The sequence below is a fragment of the Vicugna pacos genome, chromosome 7, assembly GCF_048564905.1.
Source record: "Vicugna pacos chromosome 7, VicPac4, whole genome shotgun sequence".
Lineage (NCBI taxonomy): Eukaryota > Metazoa > Chordata > Mammalia > Artiodactyla > Camelidae > Vicugna > Vicugna pacos.
The window spans coordinates 6,365,361-6,386,637 of NC_132993.1; the positions used below are offsets into that span (position 1 = coordinate 6,365,361).

The 21,277-nt window shown below is 46.7% G+C and overlaps 1 protein-coding gene across 3 annotated transcripts in view; it reads right to left on the bottom strand.

The window, feature by feature from the left end:
* Positions 1–309: 309 nt before the first annotated feature.
* CUL1 (cullin 1) overlaps positions 310–21,277 on the bottom strand; it is a 90,640-nt gene continuing 69,672 nt past the window's right edge. For all 3 annotated transcript variants that reach the window (XM_006217539.4, XM_072964283.1, XM_072964282.1), the window contains exons 10-22: positions 15,026–15,133; positions 14,845–14,951; positions 12,821–12,869; positions 12,326–12,457; positions 10,979–11,096; positions 9,750–9,826; positions 9,171–9,302; positions 6,698–6,790; positions 3,013–3,060; positions 2,853–2,935; positions 2,224–2,329; positions 1,625–1,738; positions 310–829 (exon numbers count right to left, since the gene is read on the bottom strand). In XM_006217539.4, the coding sequence (XP_006217601.1) occupies positions 749–829; positions 1,625–1,738; positions 2,224–2,329; positions 2,853–2,935; positions 3,013–3,060; positions 6,698–6,790; positions 9,171–9,302; positions 9,750–9,826; positions 10,979–11,096; positions 12,326–12,457; positions 12,821–12,869; positions 14,845–14,951; positions 15,026–15,133 (1,248 nt within the window). In that variant the 3' untranslated portion in view covers positions 310–748. The remainder of the gene's footprint in view (positions 830–1,624; positions 1,739–2,223; positions 2,330–2,852; positions 2,936–3,012; positions 3,061–6,697; positions 6,791–9,170; positions 9,303–9,749; positions 9,827–10,978; positions 11,097–12,325; positions 12,458–12,820; positions 12,870–14,844; positions 14,952–15,025; positions 15,134–21,277) is intronic.

Here is a 21,277-nt window from a genome sequence, read left to right on the forward strand (position 1 = left end):
TGAGGGGTCAGGATGAGCCCATTCGGGCCTCACCGGTGTCAAAAGAGAAGCCGTGGGAGTTGCTGAGTCCCGAGTGTTGCCTTTGAGTCGCTGGAGAAAGTCACAGAAATGAGCACAAATGCTTGAGAAAAGAAAGATGACCAAGGGGCTTCGACATTTAAGAGCTTCAAAACGTCAGTTCTCAAGAACGCAGCCCTGCAGACTCCAGGAAGACACTGGGGATAGCAGTTTGCACAATCATTGTGTCTTTTATTTACAGATAGAAATTAGTAAAACTTAGAACAAAACCAAATGCGACTTGTACAGAAATCCTTTAATTTTCTTTATTTTCACACATTAAAAAATGAAACACACTATACAAATGGTTTTTCATAGCAGATTACACGTGGGTCCGTTTGGACTTGCTCTCAAAGTGCCGCCGACACCGTATGTGCCACCTCAGACGGCAGCTGTTAATCATGTAGCCAATGTATTGATTTAAATGCAGTAGCATGCAGCCCTCAGCGTGGAAGGTTCGAGTCCCCTCTGTTCTTAAATTAGGTTAAATGGCGTTGGTGTCCATATTTACAGACTTGAGTGTCGCAATCCTGAGCAGTTCTGATGCACACCTGAGACCGGCCGATGGGAGTCCGGGTCTCGGGGCCGCGCAGGGAGGCCCGAAGGGCAGGCTGGCTGCTGTGAACTGGCTTCCGTCCCTCCCACCAGGAACTGTGTGCTGCGCTCGCATAGGCAGACCCTTCTAGAAGGGCTAAGCCAAGTAACTGTAGGTGTCCTTTTCACCATCGACTCGTTCCAAATACTCTTTCTCGATCAGAATGTCAATGCATTTCTGGGCGTTATTTTCAAAAAGGGAAGAGGGAGGGAATGGGGAAGAAAAACACATTTATTGTCAGAACAGAGACAAGCCACCCCCACCACAGACCCCTCGACACCCGAGCAACCCTTCAGCACGGAGTTCCTCCCTGGGCGGCCAAGATGCCTCCCTGCAGGGGGCCCCCGGGACCAGTGTGGGGGAGCCAGGCTCTCCTGTCACCCCCGGCCTCACCTGGGGGGCTGTTGGCAGGCCCAGGGCTGTGGGATCCCCCTGAGCAAACCAGCCCCCCGCTGTTGGGGAGCTGCCCACCTCAGCTTCTAGGAGGGGACAGAGCTGCCTCCTTTAAGCGACCCCGATTAGAGTGGACGTCAGTCTGCGAGGTTCACCCAGGGGCCCCCACAGAGCACGATCCACGTGCCAGAGATGAGTCTCCCTTGGGCGTAGCAGACACAGGAGAGTGGGGAACCCCGGGACTGTTCCCATGGTGTTCAGGGCAGGCCACCTGCTTTACCGTGTCAGCCCCATGACAGTGGGGACATGAGAGGCCCTGACCTGGGACGCAGGCATGGCTGCCTCTCCGTCAGGGCGTGTTTACTGGGAGGTCAGCAGGCCCAGCACCCGGGAGCTGGAACCTGTGTGTGTGTGTTTCAGTAAAACGTTTACAAAGGAAGCCTGTGTCTTTGTGGAAAGTTATTATACAGGAACAAGCCAAGTTCCTTCTTCAGGAAATAGTAATCCACCTTACTTTTGGTTACATTTTTTGTTTTCTAAAATAATACACTGAATGCTTCTGCTACGGAATTCTTGTACCTTAATGACTGGGACCCGAGGTTTGAACCTTGAGGACAGCTGAGTCAGCACTTCTCCAAGTAGCTGCTGGTGTTTCAGAACCTTCCTCATTTTCATAATTCTCACAATCGCCGCCTATGCAACCAAGTAAGGAAACACAAACGTGCTTTATAAAAAGTTATAAGAACTTATTGGTGATAATTAAGGACAACTATCTACAAAGCTGCCCAAGCTCTACCTCTGTGAACAGCGTCACCATTTTCCAACAAGTAACAAATAAAAAATATACTGCAGGGCCGGGCCGGCGGGCGAGTCTACCTCCTGTGTTTCAGCGCTAACAAGACCAACATTAAAATGTTTCTCTTATGAGCAACCCTAGTCATTTAACCCAACTAGAAAACATTTTTAAAAATGAGAAAAAAATTCAGTCTTCGAAGTCACAGGAGCGGCCTGACCCCTCCCTCCCGTTTTACTAACTCACCCCATTTATGCGCGTTCATCTGTCTCATCGATTATTTCACCTACTCCTTCCAGAACCATCCATCATCCTGGTAACCACAGCCAACACACAGCCCAGAGGAAGCGCCACCCCCCGCGTGAGGGACGGGCCCCAGCGTCACCTGGATCAGTAGTTTGCGATCTTCCTCTATGTTTTTGTGGGTGGTTTCTTGTTCCTGCTTCTGTTCCGTTTTCATCGGCACATTGATGTTAACCCTTAATTTCTTACTGTCAAGAAAATTGGGGAAACCAATCACTATGGTTTTGAAAGACAGGCTGTACGGGCTTCTTCCTGTTCTGATCTCTAAGACGTGCTCTGCACCCCCGAGGGTGGAGGGCCTGCCCGCCTCCCTGCAGGGTTTCCAGCATCAGTTCTGGGAAGTGTCCCCTAGTTCTGGACAGGGCGGGCTCCTAGGATGTTTGCATCACAGGAAATTCAGTTCCTTAGCCCACTCTCCCGAATTTTGCCCTGTGAAATAAAATCAAGATACTCGGACACAGAGGTCTAAACTTTCTAGGCGAGCCACTTCAGGAGACTTATGTACCAAATGAAGAAAAAACCCAAAACGGAAACAGTCAAATAGAGAACCATCCAGGAGGGTCAAGCGGAACCACGGGCCCATCAAAGGCCTGCGAGTGCCCGCCTGCCGGCCCTTGCTCACAGCCTCCGTCCGCAGTGATACAGGCCACGGCCCCAGGGTGTCGGGGTCAGTCTATGGCCTAGGACCATCTACTTATTAATTTTCCTTACTTTTTATAACCAAGATATAATTTTATTAAGGTATCTGGCTTCAATTCCACTTCATCAACATTTGCATTTTCATCTTCCAAGACCTGTAAGAAAATAACTGTTACTACATAGTCTCAGGAAGGCTTTCTTCTAGGTTAACATAAAAAGCACTCAAACATACCAGCAACTTTGACTTCAATAAAATCTGTAGAACTTGTGCCAAAATGTCCTGCAATTAAAGAGAAAAAGAAGAGAAAAATGCATGTTTTTCTGCAATAAAAACCACAGCCAATCCCATACTCCAGTTCTCCACAAAAATGTAACAGTTGCCCAAGTAGCAGTACAAACCCAGAGGAAAGGAGGGGTGGGCCTCTCAGAGGTTCCCTAAAACCTGCTTCTAAAAGGGAAACCAACCCTTTCTGCTGTCGCTCTCCCAGTATTAAACCTGACAATTCTCTGATCAGTACGAGACATCGTGCACCACTGGTCTCCATCATCACATCTCCAGGAACCTACTAGCTTCTCAGACACCGGACAGTGCGTCTCGGACGCTGATCACTGCAAAGGCACCAGAAGGGGCTGCACTAAGCCTGGAAAGCACCTTCTGTTCCCAAACACGGCAAGGGTGGCACTGGTGACCCTCCTGAGGACCTGCCTTTGCTGGACTCTAACATGCCTTGGGCCTCTGAGCTGCTTCCTCACCCGTGAAGAGTGGTTGGATCCATCACCTCTCAGCTCTCCTTCAGGTCTGCAGCTTCCCGATCTCATGAAACCCATAGCACCATCAGCTGGACTGAAAGTCACTGGAAGGCTCACACACCCGGCCCCTCCCACGGCCGCCGCTGCCACCGGACAGAACGGGCCCATCTGGTCTTAATGGAAGCCCGCCCTGGACGGAGGGCACATGGTCCACGCCATCAAAGCAAAACAGAGAGGCCTGCAGCGTGCTAAGAGGCCCAGGAACCGCAGCAGGATGAGAACACCACTGGCCATGTCCGGGGCTCGGATGCAGAGGCTGCCTGCGCGGAGACAGCCCTGGGGAGTGGCGGGGGGCGGGGAGGGGAAGAGCAGCCACCACGCAGGGAGTCAGTTCTACACTAAGAGCTGCCTGAGGGCTGGCGGGGAGGCTGGACGGGGTCAGGCAAGGGAGCGCTCAGCTGGGTAAGCAAGCGCCCGAGTGCAGAGGCCTCTCCATGGTCTGGGGGCAACCTCATCCCCTACCCGAATTTAGGTCTCCTCCTGGTGAGTAAGGAGGAAAAACTCTTACGAGCAGAGAGACAAATTCACTGTTATTAGAACTTGAAGATGTATTTTGGACTAACTTGAAGCACGATTAAAAAATAAATGGCTTTCCTAATTTACATTCTATGAGGCCAGTATTACCCTGATACCGAAACTAGACAAAAGCATCATGAGGAAATGGTTGACCAATTTCTCTCTGAATATAGATGCAAAAATCCTCCAGAAAATCCAGCAAACCAAACTCAGCAGCATAGAAAAAATACTACACACCACAACCAACCAGGATTTATCCCAGAATGCAAGGATGGTTCAACATAACAAAACCAATCAACGTAATACACCATATTAATAAGAAAAAGCACACACTCATCTCAACAGCAGGAAAAGCATTTAAACAAAATCCAACACTCTTTCATGACAAAAAACACTAAAAAAAAAAAAAAAAAAAAAGCCCAACTAGAAACAGAAGGGACTTTCTTGACTCTAGTAAAGGGCATCTAAGAAAAGTCACAGTGACAAACTGTAAGCTTTCTCTGAAGTTCAGGAACAAGACCAGGATGCCTGTTCTCACCATTTCTATTCAACATTATACTGGAAACTCTATCCAGAGCAATCGGGCAAGAAAAATAAAGGCATCCAAGTAAGTAAATAGTAGAACTATCTATATCTGCAGATGACATGACTGCATATTAAAAAAAGCTCTAAAGAATCCACAAAATTGTCAGAATAAATGAGTTCAGCAGCGCTGCAGGATACAAGATGGACATACAACTGTACTTCTATCCACCTGCAATGAACAAGGAATTCCACTAACAATAGCATCAAATTTAGTCAAACGCTTAGAAATAAATTTAACCAAAGAAAACTACGACCCACCGTTAAATTTAAAGACAACTCAGATAAATGGAAAGACAGCCATGTTCGTGGATTAGAAGACTTAATATTGTGAGGATGGCAATACTCCCCAAAGCAATGTACAGATTCAGTGCAATCTCCATCACAATTTCAACTGCCTTTTCTGCAGAAATGGCAGAAATTTACAGGAAAATGTAAGGGACCCAGAAGACCCAACACAATCTTGAAAAAGAACCAAGGTGGATGTCTCAGTTCCAAAACTTACTTCAAAACAACAGCAACCAAGACAACGCGGTACTGGCATAAGAACAGACATCTGATCCCTGGGAAAGAACTGAGAATCCAGAGATAAACCCATATATTTATGGCCAACTGATTTTCGACAAGGTTGCCAGTACCAACCAACAGGGAAAAAATACATATAAAAGTATCCAATGACTATGTTGTACACTTGAAACTAACACAATATTGTAAGTCAACTATACTTCAACAAAAAGAGAAAACAAGGGAAGAATAATCTTTTACATCTGATTAGGCAATGGGTCCCCAGATGTAACACCGAAAGCACAAGCAACAAAAGAGAAATAAAGTGGACTGCAAAATTAAAACCATGTATGTGATAAAGAAAATGAAAACACAACCCACAGAATGGGAGAAAATATTTGTAAATCATGCACCATGTAAGGGTCTACTATACAGAATATATAAAGAATTCTTACAACTCAACAAAGAGACAAAGGACCTAATTACAAACGGGCATAAACTTCATTCATCACTAGGAAGTGCAAACAAACACAATGAGACACCAATTCATATCCACTAGGATGGCTACAGTAAAAAAAAAAAAAATGGATAACTACATGATCCCAGGATGTGGAGAAAGTGGAAATAGTATGAATTGGTGTAGCTACTGTGGAACAGTTTGGCAGTTCCTTGAAAAGCTAAATACAAAGTTACCATGACTTGGCAATTCCACATCTAGGTATATACCCAAGAGAACGGAAAATATGTTCATTAAAAAATTTGTACATACTGCTCACAGCAGTATTAGTCATAATAACCAAAAGGTGGAAACAACCCAAATGTCCATCAGCTGATGAATGGACAGACATAATATGGTCCCTCCAGATACTGGAATGTATTTCGGCCATAAAAAGAGGATGAAATACAGACACTTGCTACAACGTGGACAAACCTTGAAAACATTATGCCAAGTGAAAGGAGGCAGACCCCCAAACCCACGTCATGTGATTCCATGTGCACGAAACATTCAGAGTAGGCAAATCCGGGGAGACAGTAGAGTGACGGCTGTTGGGGCTGGGGGAGGACAGGTACAGGGTAGTTACTGCCAGTGGGTGCTGGGTTTCTTCTAGGGGTCCTGGGAACATTTTGGAATTGGATAGGGGTGGTGGCTGCACAACCCTGTGAAAAACCACTCAACTGTATACTTTACAATGGTGAATTTTATGTTCTGTGGTATATATATCTCAATAAAAAACAAGAATAACATTAAGTGAAAATTTAGTAAGGAAAGCTCAGCTGGACAGAGGGTTAAGAATACACTAAACGCAGGAGAGAGGCATGTCGTGTGTGTGTGTGTGTGTGTGTGTGTGTGTAGGTGTGTGTGTTACACTAAGCTTAAAAATTAAAAATCAGGTACTGAACCCGGGAATAAGAGCACTTTCATATTCATAAGGCAAATATCTGTCTCAAATTGAAGACCCCATGCTCCCCGCCCCACCCCGGAAAGGCCAAGGCGGCAGGAGTACCATCTTGATCTGGGTGCTGTCCGTCAGCTGCTGCACCGCGTACGCATCCTCCGTGTTGTACTGCAGCAGGATCGCCATCTGGAACGTGGACGCCTTCGGGGGCCCGTGTGGAGGAAAGAGAGGCAACATCTAAATGCGGGGAAAACTCCCAAAATACGGGGCCTAAGTGTGGAGAACTTGCTTAGGAAACCAACCCTTCAGATGCAAAAAAATTAAGCTGATCTATTGAAAAGGGAACACACCATGTCCGAAGTCCCTTACAATGCCACATTTTCCTCAAAAAGGTCATTTCCCACCTTTTCAAATATTAAAGTGATTTTGAACTTTCTTCCAAAAGGCTCTGTATACATAAATAAAGTTGACCCTGAACAACTTGGGATGGGGGGGATGCGTCAGGGTGCCAACCCTCTGAGCCGCTGAACATCCAAGTTTAACAGGGTCGGCCCTCCGTCCACGTGGTTCCTCCGTATCCGAGGTTTCACATCCACGGACTCAACCCACCGAGGACCCGGGTCGTGTGGTCCTGGAGTATTTACTACTGAAAGCAATCCACGTGTGAGTAGCCCCACACAGTTCAAACTCGTCTTGTTCAAGGGTCAACCGTACACACACCTGCTCAGTTATACAAACAGAGATACTCACCTCGTACACACAGAAACAAAGAGCAACAATCTTCAGATTTGTTTTTGCACAAATGCTAAGGAAAACTGTCTCCGGTGCGTCACTTGCACTAACATATCATGCTTGGTTTTTCAGTCCTAAGTACTTAACTGTGTAAAGTTTGAAATGGTTTAATGCCAACCACAACTGCTCTGAGGGACTTTCAGCAGACTGTGCGCCATCGGCCCATGCTCCTCTCCAGGGGGAGCCCTGGGCACCGGCCCGCATCCCCCACGGGGTCCCTGCCCCTCCCTCTTCCCTGGTCCATGGCGACAACCACGGAAGCACGGGCAGCTCTGCCTGTCCAGGCAGAGCCCTGGTCAGCGGGAGGAGACAGGCAGTGACCGAGTCAGCCTGGGCCAGCACCTCCCGACGCCTCAAGACGCCAACCAGGAAAACACGCGCAGTGGGGGCCAGAGCAGGGCTCCCAGAGGCTCAGCGCGGCCCCGCCTGGTGCCGGTTCCCAGGCGCACAAGTTTGCCGTAACTCTACTGTCTGTGTGCTTCAGATGGGTGTCTTTTATATGTAAATTACCTCAATACAGTTGATATGAAAAAACATAAAAAAGTACATTTTTTAAAACCTGAAAAAAAAATACAAGACAGGTAAAGAGCAGGTGACTGACACCATCCACTGTGCCACCCTTGGTTCCCCTGGCAAGGTGGACACACCTCTAGTTAGGCGTCCACTGATCGAAAAAGGGCACTGAAACTTTAGGTGCTGAAGTGTGAACTCATGGATTCTTCTGCGTATATTTGGGGATAAAGAAAACAAAATTTCAATCCTATAGCTGACCCTCGAACACAGGTTTGAACTGTGTGGGTCCACTTGCATGCACATTTCTTTCAATAGTGAATACTGCAGGACTATAAACCCGAGGGTGACTGAATACAAAGACGTGGGGGATCCGTGGATGCCAGGTGCTGCCTGTAGGTTATCGGCAGGTTTCCACCTGCACAGGTCAGTGTCCCAACCCCTACACTGTTCAAGGGTCAACTGTATAGGAATCCGCATTCAAGTTGATAAAGACCTCTAGACCTGGTGTAACAGAATATCATACATTTTAACTTTTTTATCATAACAGAATTATTTAAACTTTAAAGTAATGAGCAGCTTGAGACTGCACAATGCAGTCAGAAGTTTCTTGACACTTAAAAATAGATTTATAATTGTTTTTATAAGGACACTAGAGAAACCTTGAAGATGGATTCTTTAAGGGAAAAGACCGTAACTGAAATTTCGGCTCTGCCACATACAAGCTAGGATCCAGGAGTCACTTAAATTAAGCTAGTCCTCAGCGTCTCATCTATAAGATGGAAACGTAAGTCACAGATGTTCTTGCCTAGTACTCAGTGCCTAGTACTCAGGGCTGCTGTAAGCACTGAGGGTTGTCACCACTGTGAAGCTGCCTTGTCAAAGGGAAAGAGCTATCATCACAATTAAATACATGAAACTCCCGTTTTTTAAGCTAATACCTGAACACTTAATGTGTGTCAGGCAGGAGCTGTGCCAGACACTTACTAAATACATGACTTCATTTAATTTTCACACCACATACAAGATAGAGGCACTGACATCCTTTCATGGAGGAGAAAACTGAGGCTCAGTGCTATTAAGTAACTTGTCCCTTCGCCACAAAGGATTAGAATTCAGCTCACCTGACTCTTAAACTCCGAGCTGTTTAACCACTGTATTATTTTGTCAGAAGCTTAACTCTAGATTCTGTTGTGTGAGTCACTGGATTCTGATTTCTATGATTTGTCTTCTCTTCATTTATACTTAAAAAAAAACCCAAATGAAAAGGTGATCTTACCTGCAACGTGTATCTGTTTTTGAAGCAGTTTGTTACTAACTCGCCCTTAGAGAGCTGATACAACCACGTCAACTTTCTGCCACTGTGACGGCTGGCGTAAAAGGCTGTGAAGCGCTGGTAACTCCGTTCCAACTGGGTAAAAATGGGGGGGAGGGCGCTATGTGAACAGACATCTCACCATATTCTGCAGTCGACATTTCTAAATAAAATGCGCTGGTCCAAGTTTACAGGACAAAATGCTCACATCAGAGTAAGACGCAAACATCAAGTGTTTACTCTCGGACAAAGCACGTTCATTTAAGCATTTGAAGGTACAATCAAAACGTTTCTACATCAGGCATCACCGGGATGCTCATCACAGAACTATGATGTTCTGCTTCCTAGGAGCAAATATCCACGTACACGACCATACCCTGTCGAGCTGGAACCGAGGCAGCCCACCCGCCACAGCCCTGCCCAGCTCCAGCCCCACAGCCCACTGCAGGAGGGCCTCCTGCAGACACACTGCGCCTTCGCTGTGGAAGCTGCCCCCTTCCATCTCTGCTCACACCAAGGGAACAGAAGATAAATCCTCCTTACCTCTGACGGCAAGGCAAACGTACAAGATTGCTGAAAGGGCCACGATCCGGAACTCAGAACCTGAATACTGAAATCCACTGGAGGAGTGGGGAAAATTTCAGAATACATTTAATTAGCCTTATAAACTGAAAACTGCCACCATTTCAGATAAACACGGACTGTTTTTTATCAAAAGAAAACACATTCTTTGAACAATCCTGCTTCAACATAAAACTTAGGATTGAACGCATTTAATTTCAATGAAACTGTTTTCTTCAATTAAAATTAGGAACAGGAAGAAGAGCCAGAAATTCTCTCCTCCAAGGACTCAGTTTTTCATTTCTCTAACAGAATCATAACATCGTGTGCCTCTTCTGCTGCATTTGCCGTCATTTCCTGCCGTGAACGCCCTCAGTCCACAGCTGAGTTCACCAGGCAGGGATGGCGTCAGAGCCCCAAAGTAGGGTAGATGAGAACCCCAAGGTAAAGTCACTTCACTGTGTTTTGTGCAGCACTGACTACTGGGAACAGACACAGATTCTGTACATCTTACACACACAGAGCCTATAAATTACAACAGAAACGCCTTCATCACAAACAGCGGACCACGAGTCTGCCGGCACCGCTCAAGTTTAACACGGGAATACTCCTTGTAATTTGGGAAAAGTACAACCCCCATTTTTCACTTAGAAAGATGCACCACATCCTGCAGCAGGACCTCACGGCAGGGGCCCAGCTGGCCCCTGCCCACGAGCCTGGGCACCCAGGCTGTCCTGACCCCCAACGGCAATCTGAAGCCATGAGGGCTTTTGTCCATTTGACTTTGGCCAAGTTCTTGTAATTGAAAAACTACTAGAATGGAGCCAAACTCAGGTAAAAAAAATTAATTGAAATTTAAGCTGTGAGTGGAGCCCCAAGCTGGCAAACGGCCAGGGTGGGGTGGCCGTATCTCTGCAAGTGGCAGAGGTCAGGGCTCAGCCCCTCCCACCCCCACCCAGCTGTGCTCAGCACTGGGTCCTCGGGGAGAGGCCACCCGCTTCCCCAGCTGTCATCTCCTATGGTCACATGAGAGTTACGAGGTGGGCAGTGTGTTTGGGAAGAACTTCCGGTTTGCCTGGCCTTGAATTTCTGAGAAAGCACCTGCTGCCCTCACTGAAGACTGCCGTCTCCCCCCCTCGCTGCAAGTGAGGGAGAGCCCCGCCTCCAGGAGCACGGCCGGGAAAGGAGGCCCACAGACCCGGGATACTTACAGTCCAGGGGTTCCGAGTTCGTCAGGTGCTTTTTGAACTGCTCATTCAAATCTTTGCTCACACCAATGTCTTGAAACATCCGCTGAAGTTTAGAGGTATACTCAAAACCACAAGCTTGCTGAAATGAACCCAGACAATTGCCTTACTAATTTCTATAGAAATATAAATGTACACAAGGAAGTCTGGCAGAAATCACAGCAGAGGACCGATGCTTAACTGCAGCACTGAAGCTAGTCAGCATTTGGCTGCATCTCATGGTACAAACATGCACTGCTTAACATTAATACACTGTCAACAACAAAGCAGCTCCAAATGGAAGAGTCAGGTCTTTGTACACACTACACACTACACACAGTAACAATCACTCGGGTGCTAAGAGCTAGGGTTTCTGACACCGTGGGAGAAGGCAAAGATGACATAATTTGCTTCTGTCTCTTACCCACCACCATAGCCTGAACTGTGCACCTCCTTCCCCAACTCCTTTGTTGAAGCCCTAACCCCAGCTGTGACGGTATCTGGAGGCGGGGCCACAGGGAGATAATTAAGTTTAGAAAAGGTGGTGAGGGTGGACCTCCACGATGGGATTAGCGCTCTCATAGAAGAGACTGGGGAGCTTGCTCCCTGCCCCGCTGTCATGTGAGGACACGGTGAGACGGGGCCAAAGGCGAGCTGGGAAGAGGGCCCTCACCAGAAACTGGGCTGGCCGGGACCTTGATCTTGGACTTCCTAGCAGCCTGCAGAACGCTGCGAATGCACGTCTCTGGTTCAGTCCGCACTGTGGCGTTACGGCAGCCCACGCTGAGCAGGACTCCCATGTAACACAATGTCAGGGGAAAGTGAAATCTGCCCTAAGCCATGTAACAGCTCTTGACAGGCCAGCAAGCCTGTCACAAATGCAGGCTGAGTGCAGCGGTGGCTGAATAAAGAAACACTCAACAGCAAACTAACACTGACGCTCTCTGTCCTGCAGACGTGGGTAGTTAACCCCCAAGTTAACTACCAAGTCCAGAGAAAAACAAAACACTCGACCAACTCAGGCCAATAAACCGAGTACGGGCCATGCCATGTGGAGCAATTCTTGAGGCCACAGGCACAGAAGCCAGGAGAGGACACTCGGACAGCGAGCAGAGCCCGGCGTGGCCGGAACAGACGGGCCCCAAGAAGTAAGGGGTCGGGGTCGGGAGGGCACCCGAGGAGGGGGATCTGGCCTTGTCCAACACTCTAGTTTTCAGCAGTGGAGCACCAGGGCTCAGACTGCAGCGTCTGCTCAGAGCCACTGATAACATGGAGAGACTGGGAACCTGAATAACTTAAAAGCTGGAATTTTCAGGGAAAGGTTCCATTTACCTTTAACTTGGAGATCATGCTCGCCTCGGCATCATCACTCGCACTGTTCTGATGCACAAGTCTCTTGGCCAGCATCTTCGCGTAGAACTTCTGAAACACGTCTTTGTCCTCTATGTACTTGAAGACAACCATCTAGGAAAACCACCCCGAGAGCACACTTAACGCGCTTGCAGTCTGTCCCCAACATGGGCCCCAAAGCAGCGTGTGCACTGTTCTGTCCGGCCCTGGACGGTCACGTTGACAATGACCAAAAACACTGCCCCATCATCTTCAAGGTAAATATTTCCATCAACCCCTTAAATCACATTAAGTTGGTATGGACTTAGTACTAATGAGGAGGGAACAAATGCTAAAATTAATGACTCAATATAGGGAGTAAAATCACAGATTCAAAATTAAAAAATTACTACTTTCCACTTTCCAGATGCCTCATAAAACCAGCCACCTGTCAGGTGACAGGCTACTGAAAACCGACGTGACCACACAGGGACTTACCACTTGGTTGAGTGTATCCTCTAGCTCTGCTTCCTCTGGGTTCTTGGAACTGAAAAGTTAAAAAAGGGAACAGTGTTTCCAAACAGATCAGCAAGCATTCATTCAACAAGCACCCCTGAGCCAAACTATCATATCAGAATACGGCTCTGAACATCTGGACTACACGCTCTCTTCAGATGAGCAGGTGGAGGAGGGAAGGTTAGCCTTTCTTGCCCATGGCAATTTGGCAATCTTTTACTGTATCTCTGTTTCATAATCTGTCCTTCCATATAGTCATGTAGAATATCACAACGGAACTTAACAAGATATTTATTACAAGTTTCCCAAAACATTCTGAATCAAGTTTTAAGGACAATCCATTTAAATTTAAGTAAATGAACTTCACTTTTCTACTTGCTTTCTACAATATGCTTTAATTTACCTCTGAAAAAAGTGAAAGGGCATATAGTTTCCTTTTAATGGCCTAATAATTAAGGATAATTTAAGGATGTTTTTTAAACTACTGCTAAAGTGTCCCTTCCGTTTGCCATTATGTCTTCAAGACAGATGGCTGTCCTTTAACAACTGATTCATTCACTCTATTCTATGAACAAATATTAACTGAAAGGTGATTTCAAGGTAAATAAAATTTCAAAGCTTTTTTTTCTTTTATAAAGAAGATCTCTACAAATTCACATGAAATGATCCAACTACCAAACAAGCTCTGAAGAGGTGCCCTGCATGAGAGCAGTTGGCTCGGAAAGTCCATTCTCCTCACTGATGGGTCAGGGCTGTCTCCCTCCTGGCAGAGTGTAACCCGGTGCCTGCTCGAGTCCAGTCACTAGCATGTGCTCGTTAAAGCAGCCCTTTGGAACTACCTGCCACGCTGTCTGCTTCATCAACGGACCTGATGAGGACCATTTATGAAAAGATTATGGCTGAAAAGAAGTTTCATGTTTTGTCAAACAAACTGAAGCCCTACGACAGTACTGATATTTAAAATGTTGAAAATTTTCATTTTACAGAGCCTAAAAAATAAAACCAGGTCTGATTTCCATTTAAAGTCCACTTTCACTCCTAATGAACGCATTAGGGGACCTGCCCACAGCTGCTGAAGTGCGCACCAGACAAGCACTGCAGAGACAGAAAAACCCCAGATACTCAGTCTGCACTGGCCTTGGGCAAGTGGCTTTCTGGCGAAGGCGAAAGAAAGCTACTGACCTTATCAAATGTTTTCCCACGGCAATTAGGACGACCTCATGGTTGACCACACAGTTCTCTCTTAATGTCAATTACATTAAGTCTGAGCCATCCTTGCACTCCTAGAAAGCTGGCCTATGTTCTGGAGAGTTACTCTTTAGTTTGCTGATAAATTTAGATTGCTAACATTTTACGTAAGATTCCCACAGCTGTATTCTAAGTGAGGCTTGTTTGCAGTCTTCTTGGTAGTGTGAATATTCTGTCTTTTCTGTAGTGGGGTGAGGTGAGCCTTTGAGAGCTGCTTAAAATGTAATTTATTACTATCAAACCAGTAGAACTGGGGGGTGTAGAGAACCACTGCCACACCTGCTGATGCGATGTTTGAAACAGTAAAATGAGCCCTGAGCGTTTCTAAACTGAAAGCAGCTATTCTAGTGAAAGAGAACTTGAGGAAAACCCACAGAAACACACAAAAAACTAGTGAGAACTTCAAAAGGCACAACACAGAGGAGAGAACCATATTAGGTTATGTTGCCTCTCGTGCTTAATACACATACACGGATTAGGAAAAAGAACAGCTGAGAAGTAAGATGGATAAACTATAAAGATTATGATAGAGCAATAAAACACATGCGTTAAATGAAGATGGTGACGAAAGCACACAGAACAACAAGCGCTGTGGTCTGTGGGGAGTCTCCCGTTTTAAACGGCAGTCAGTAGGACTCTGCTCTCAAAAGGTCCAAAAGTGACATTTTAGTCTATGTAAAATGGAAGATCAATTTTCACTCCTCATCTAGAAGCTGAGATTTTGAAGAGTTTCCCAGGGGAGACCAAGTCACCAGTACCTCTTCTTCAACAAGGAGTCGCAGTAGCGAGCCAGCAGCTCGGGGGACTTGCTGGACGACTGAGCCATCTTGGTGACCGCGTTGTTGTTGATGAAGCGGCCGCAAGCCTGCGGGTCACAGAGAAGGTGTTAGAGGACCACTCGCACCGCCTGCTCCACAGGGGAGCACGGGGCACACCCACCTTGTCCAGCGCTGCCACGAAGCCAGCGTCGTTGTTGAAGGCCGACATCACCAGGGCGTTGTATTTCTTATGAACATCCAACACTGTCTGTACATACATTTTGGGGTCCTCGGGGAGAAGGAAACACAGACATACAGGTCGGTTACTGGGGACTAGCCTGTGTGCTAGCCTGCTGCTATTACAACATTCCAAAAGGTGTGGCTACTTCTTCAAACACATTAACAAACAAGACCAGGAAATCATTTCACTCCTTCATCAAAACACACAGGACATTCTGCTGATGTATATAGTAAATGAAAATACATTCTCACACGAAATTAGTGATTTCAAGCTGTATGAAAACCAGATTTTTCAAAATATTTGAAAATTCGAAGGGATCGCAGAAAACAAACTTTCAAAGTGATTGCTTTGCTTAGCCAATTTTTGTTGTAAAAAATACAAATTTTGGACTTAGTTTTGGCTGAAGAAGCTAGTCAGTCAGTTATCTAGAACCTAGCTGGGCAGGCAGTAAGTATAAATTTGGCTTTCGGTCCTCAGAGGTGTGGACAGGGGGCGGGGGTGGGTCAGAGTGAGGGTCTGCCCAGGACACCTGGGCCAGTCAGAAGACACAACTGGACGTAAAGAGAGAACTAAGAAGGGAACGGCCGGCCAGGGAGACAGGCAGAGAGTGGGGGAGCGATGGGGGAGCCAGCTGGAAGTCTCTGGACAAAAGCCAACATAATGTAAATGAAATGTAAAAAGCAGCCCCAGGAGAGGCTTCTGGAGCAATGCAGGAGGAGCACACGGAGGACAGGGCAGAGGAGACCGGGCTGGGAAGCAATCAAAGCAGGGCACAATGCTGACGCTTGGCCGCACGGCCGACGGCCCTGAGCCTGCACGGGGACCGTCACCATCTGTCAGTCACGCTGCGGGGTCCGTGCTGTCCACATCCCCATCTTGCAGACGGAGAAACTAGGTCACAGGTAAGCATCTGGCCAAGGGCCCAAGGGGCGGCAGAGTCAGGCCTGGGCCCAGGCAGCCCGACTCCCGAGCTCCGCGACTCCTCCTTGGCTTTGTGAAAGGAGAGGGCCCTGCGGACGGTCAGGAGGGCGAGCTGAGCGGTGAGCCGAGGGGGCAGTGCTGGCGGACAGCCCGAGCAAGGGGCCCAGGCCACCGCTTCACGAACGGAGGCCTGATGTGCAAGGGGTCGAACGGTTTGCCAGGCCTTTCGATGCCTGGCCGATCTTACTCCCCGGGACTCAGGAATGAGAAAACAGCTCCCCCGATTCTAATTGTTCGTGACATCTTGTTTCTAAATAATAATGAGTACTCGTAAGAGTAAATCATTTTCCCACGACAGGGTTACACTAGGAGTTTCAAAGGGTTTCTGTTAAACATAGTATAAACACACAAGGTTTATTATTATTACGAACAAATATATTGTGACAAGATTATAATTTTAATGACACGTAAAGTGGCCTCAACCTGATAGACATTTGATAAAATATTAAAGGGGAAATTAACACAAAATAATTGCCAAATAAAAAATCACTTAAATATCTAAAGCCAATGCTATGTATATTTTATATTTAATATTTAAAAATTATATATCTTAAAACTTAAAACAAATACAGAACTGTCTCATCAGATAATCTTGCTCCTAATTTCATGATCCTATTCCAGGAGAAATTTCTTGCATTCTGTATTAATGGTCTCATTCATTAGCCTGCATCCAAAAGCATCTCCCAGTTGGCACACATCTTACTTAAATATAAACTCATTTCTCTTTTTTAACAGTGGAAATATTGCCTGCTTGACTTAATTTTGGTTTTGCCATTGAAACTGATACTCCTTTTGCCAAATCAGATTTTAGATTGCTTCCTAATTTCATGCCAAATTATTTCACAGCATTCACATATTTTCTCTCTGCATTTGTTCTTTTAAAGTATTTTCCAAAGAACTTTAACCCCTAGCGAGTATCCGAACACTGGAAAATGCCAGCAAGCAGCACTGGGTAGTATTCGAATATGGTATCATTCAAGGTTAATAGCGCTACAAAGAAACGCACATCAAAATTGCCAAGTAAGGACTTAAATTTGCTTCCAAAACTTGTTATTTCTCGGAACGCCACTCACAGGATTGATATAAAGTATATTATGTATATAGACAGATGAGTGTGAATTTATTTGCAAGAATGACTCACCCCAGCAGCCGTGAAGGCTGCACACACAATGGTAACTGGGCTTCACCTACAAGGGAGACTGACACAAGACGGCGCTGCTCCCCCACCTCATTCTGGTTCCTGGAGATGACCTTAAGCTTGGACCCTATGCATCAGGGACCCTGTGCCTGCCTTGAACTGTCATCAGTGGAATCCTCTGAACCAGGAAGGTCTTCATGTTTGTAGGAGAATTACAATGCTTTTCCCTGTTTTCTTGATTTCTTGACCAATTTTTCTCAAAATCAAGATTTGGAAAAATGTAAATGTCCCAAGAAATACCAGGAAGGCTTTCCCCAAAGAAAGACAGAGCTTCCCTGAGGGCACAGAAGTCTTCACACTCCCATTCCAGATTCCTTCTGCCACAGGAGAAGGCCCAGCCAGGAGTCTGGCTGGTCAGAAGTGAGGGCCAGAATAGATCTAAGGGACGAGTGTGTAAGGCACTGAGCCCTGCAAATTTGAATTTGGCATCTGAGATTCAGAGAGAAGCCACCTGGGCGCCTGGCAAGGGCACATGGAGACAGGAACACACAGGAGTAACACAGAGCAGAGAACGTAGGAAGGAGCAGTCAGTGGTGCCAAACAAAAGATGTTCAGAAGGTGAGTGCTTTCACAACCAGGAGGTAAGTGACCATCTTTAGGAAGTGCTTCAGAGGGCATTAGCTGGCAAAGCTATAAAAGCAACAGCGGTAAGGAGAGAGGAAAGATTGGCTAGATGGACGCGTGTTTTTTCCAAGAAAATGAAGATGGGAAGTTTTGGTGTTAAAAAAAATGAACAGAGTAATTAGTAATTAGCATGGTTTACGGCCACTGTTCACGCAATAGTACCCGCGGGCTCTCGGCACGGAGGACGCTCTATGCCTCTCAGGCTGGTCCTGCAGGGACCTCACCCAGCTCCCATGTGGTCATTGTCATTAGGCCAGCGGCTCCAACACTCACCTCCGGACTATGCCCCAACTCAGCTCCCACAACCCGCCCTGGACACCCTGGGGTCCCCGCGCTTCCCAGATCCAGCCTCCTCTCCTCCCTGGCCTGCTGCTCCTCAGGACCTTTCTCTCCCCATTTCTCTCCTCTCAACATTTGACTGTAGAAAAATTCGTAAGTATATTCAAAATTACAAAGAACAGTAAAATCCACCTCATGTGTCGTCCAGCTTCAGCAACTGCCCAGCACACAGCTTGTCCACAACAAAGCCTAGCGACCCCGTTCCTTCTGTGCACCCCCTGCCCCATCACCAGCTGGTGTCCTTTCTGCCTGAACCACTCTAACAAACCTCACTGGTATACTTAACAACTCTCCATCTTTTTAATCCATTTTCCACATGGCAGCGATTCTGGAAAGAGTAAAAAACTGATCTTGTCAGTTTCAGGTTTTACTATAACCCTGACCTGGTTTCCTCTTGCCCTCAGGACTTAGGCAAGTCACTGATCTGGCTTCCAGGTCTCCCACCGTTAGGCCAGCCTGGGTCCACCCTTTCGAGTCCACCTTGTGCCACATCCCCTCTTCCCGTCACACCCGACGTCTCGGGTCTCAGGACGGGGCCTTGCTCTGTCTCCCCACCTGCAGAGGCAGCTCCAACTCTTCTACTGGTTTCCAGTACTTTCTCTGGGACGCCCTGAACTTCCAGGAAAGGCTAGGCCTCCCTGTTGCATGATGCCCGGGCCGCACTGGAAGGCTCAGCATCCTTGGGGGCTGCTGCTGATGGCTGCCTCTCTTGCTGGTCAGGAGCTCAAAGGAGCCTGTACACCGTGACTGCCTCGTCTACTACCGTTCCTCAGGCGCCCCCTCTACTGCCAGTCTGTGCACGCTCAGCATAGAAAAGTCATTTCCATATTAAGTAGTGAGCAAAACCCCCAAAATCCAGACTGAAAAAAAAAAAAAACCTCCTCCAAACTGGGAGGCCTCAAAGATCGCTCAGCACTGTAACAGTCTCACATTTTCTTAATGGGTCTTCCCTACTCCATCATTTAGACTCATTTGTTTAGATAAGCAGAAGTCACTAGTTTTCCTGACTGAGAACGGTTTCAAGTTTAGAATACCAAGACAAACAAACCTAGCAATTTAACCAGTGTTCCCTATTCTCATCATGTTAACCTTTGTCCACCTGCCACTTTTTGCTTCAGTCATTTTTATTTATCTTGTAATCACGGCTCTAAGCCTCAGATTATAATTAATATATCTTAACTCTATCATGACCTCTAAAAAGCTGGACTCTGATACAAACTGTCACAGCCCTTCACCCCTCGTCCTGGCTCACACCTGCATCTCCCTGGGCTCCAAGGTGAGGCTCGAGTCCACCTAAGCCGGCTGGCGTTGGTTACTCTGTAAATGCCGAGGTTCTGAATTGACTAGATTTAGGCAATGAGTGATCAGAGGTGAAAATACTGTATTTTCAAAATGGAACTAAGTTAGACTTGCCAGGAAAAACTGTGTCTCCTCTAGGAGAAAAGAATGATGCTTCAGAAAGTAATAATTGCATCAGTTCAGAATCAGGAGCAGCGGAGACAAGTGGGCAGGCCCGCTCATCTCACAAGGAGGCGGGGGCAAGGTTCACGGAGCATCTCACTGGGCTTGAGCCAACGAGGGGCCACTTCAGGACTTAAATATACAGCAAAGACTAATTCAAAACTTAAAACAGCTCCCTGGTCCTTCCACTTCCTCCTTTCCCACATCAAAACTAATACATTTCTTTTTTTTTTTAACGTTTTTATGGAAAAATTTCAACATATTCAAAATAAGAAAGAATAGTAAAATCAGCCCCCAAATCCATCACCGGCTTTAAGGAATCACCTGCATCTGTAACAGTCTAAGCTTTTCTTACCCCACCCTCTAAGGGTGTGAGGTTCTCTGGCTAATTTTAGCTCTGTGTGGATAATTTTCTTCTATTACCATCCACAGAAAGGTTGAGTCAGGACTAAGTTACTCAAACATTTTACTCCAGGGAAGAACGGGAACCCTACATGTATAAACTAACCCCTTATCTGCAGAAGCCCCCAGCCTGGTGCTGCTCTGTTCACTCTGGGGTAAGTTCATACCACAACCGAGCTCTTAGAATTACGCCTAACGCAACCTCTCAACCCAAACCACAGAGCTTTCTCGGAATTCTGACATGGTCCCAGATTCACCCCTTAGTCTTATACTGAAAAATATGCTCAGAGATACCTGGTTTTATTTCTGCCTTTAAAATCCTCCATGGTAAGGGCTCCCTTTTAGAACAAGTATCATTCCTGATCCTGGAGCCAGCAGCCCCCGGCAGCACCTGAAAACGCCTCCTCCCGTCTCAGCACGCAAAGCTGCAGGTGAACGTTCATAACCTTCCGTGCCCGTCCGGCTCTGCAGCCCAGCTCCCAGCGGTCACCCTGCAGCCCCGCAGCACATCTAGGCATCACTGGCCGCTCCGGCTGGGTTACATTTCAGTTCCGGGCAGACTGAGGTCACTCTAACAAGATATGGTTTCAAAGAGGACTTCATGCTTATCTGTTGCCATTTCTGCCCTGAAGACAGAGTGATGAAACGTTCTCTTATAACCTGACTTATGAAGCCCTCTCGTAGGGAAGCACAGGGGCTTCCAGACGGCCAGACGGCCGCGGAACCGTGTGTCAACTGCAGATTCAACATGGAACCAGCTGTGCCCTCAGGCGCCCATTAGCAAGCACTTACAAGTCGGCATGGACTCTGTGGTCTAAAAAATTTATTATCGTTTATTTTAATGGCGGGACTGGGGATTGAACCCAGGACTCTTCTTCCGAATGTTATTTTGGTACTTTGCTACAAAATTTTGGTGACAAGGGAAATTAAACAGCTATCCAATGACTCGATACTGTACTTACTTTGTGTCTACACCGATGACTTTCCACCTAACTGGAAAGTTTTCTTCAGGATGGGCTGTCAGTAAAGGTATCGTCAGTTCTGAATGCCAATAAAGTCTTTCTTCTGAGCCACAGGCTTATTCCTTATGATCACTGTGAATCGAGCTGACTGCACTTCACAGCTCTGTCTCTCCCAGCAAGTGCTCTGCACTGACAGAAAAATCGGAAACCAGCTTGTGGCTCACC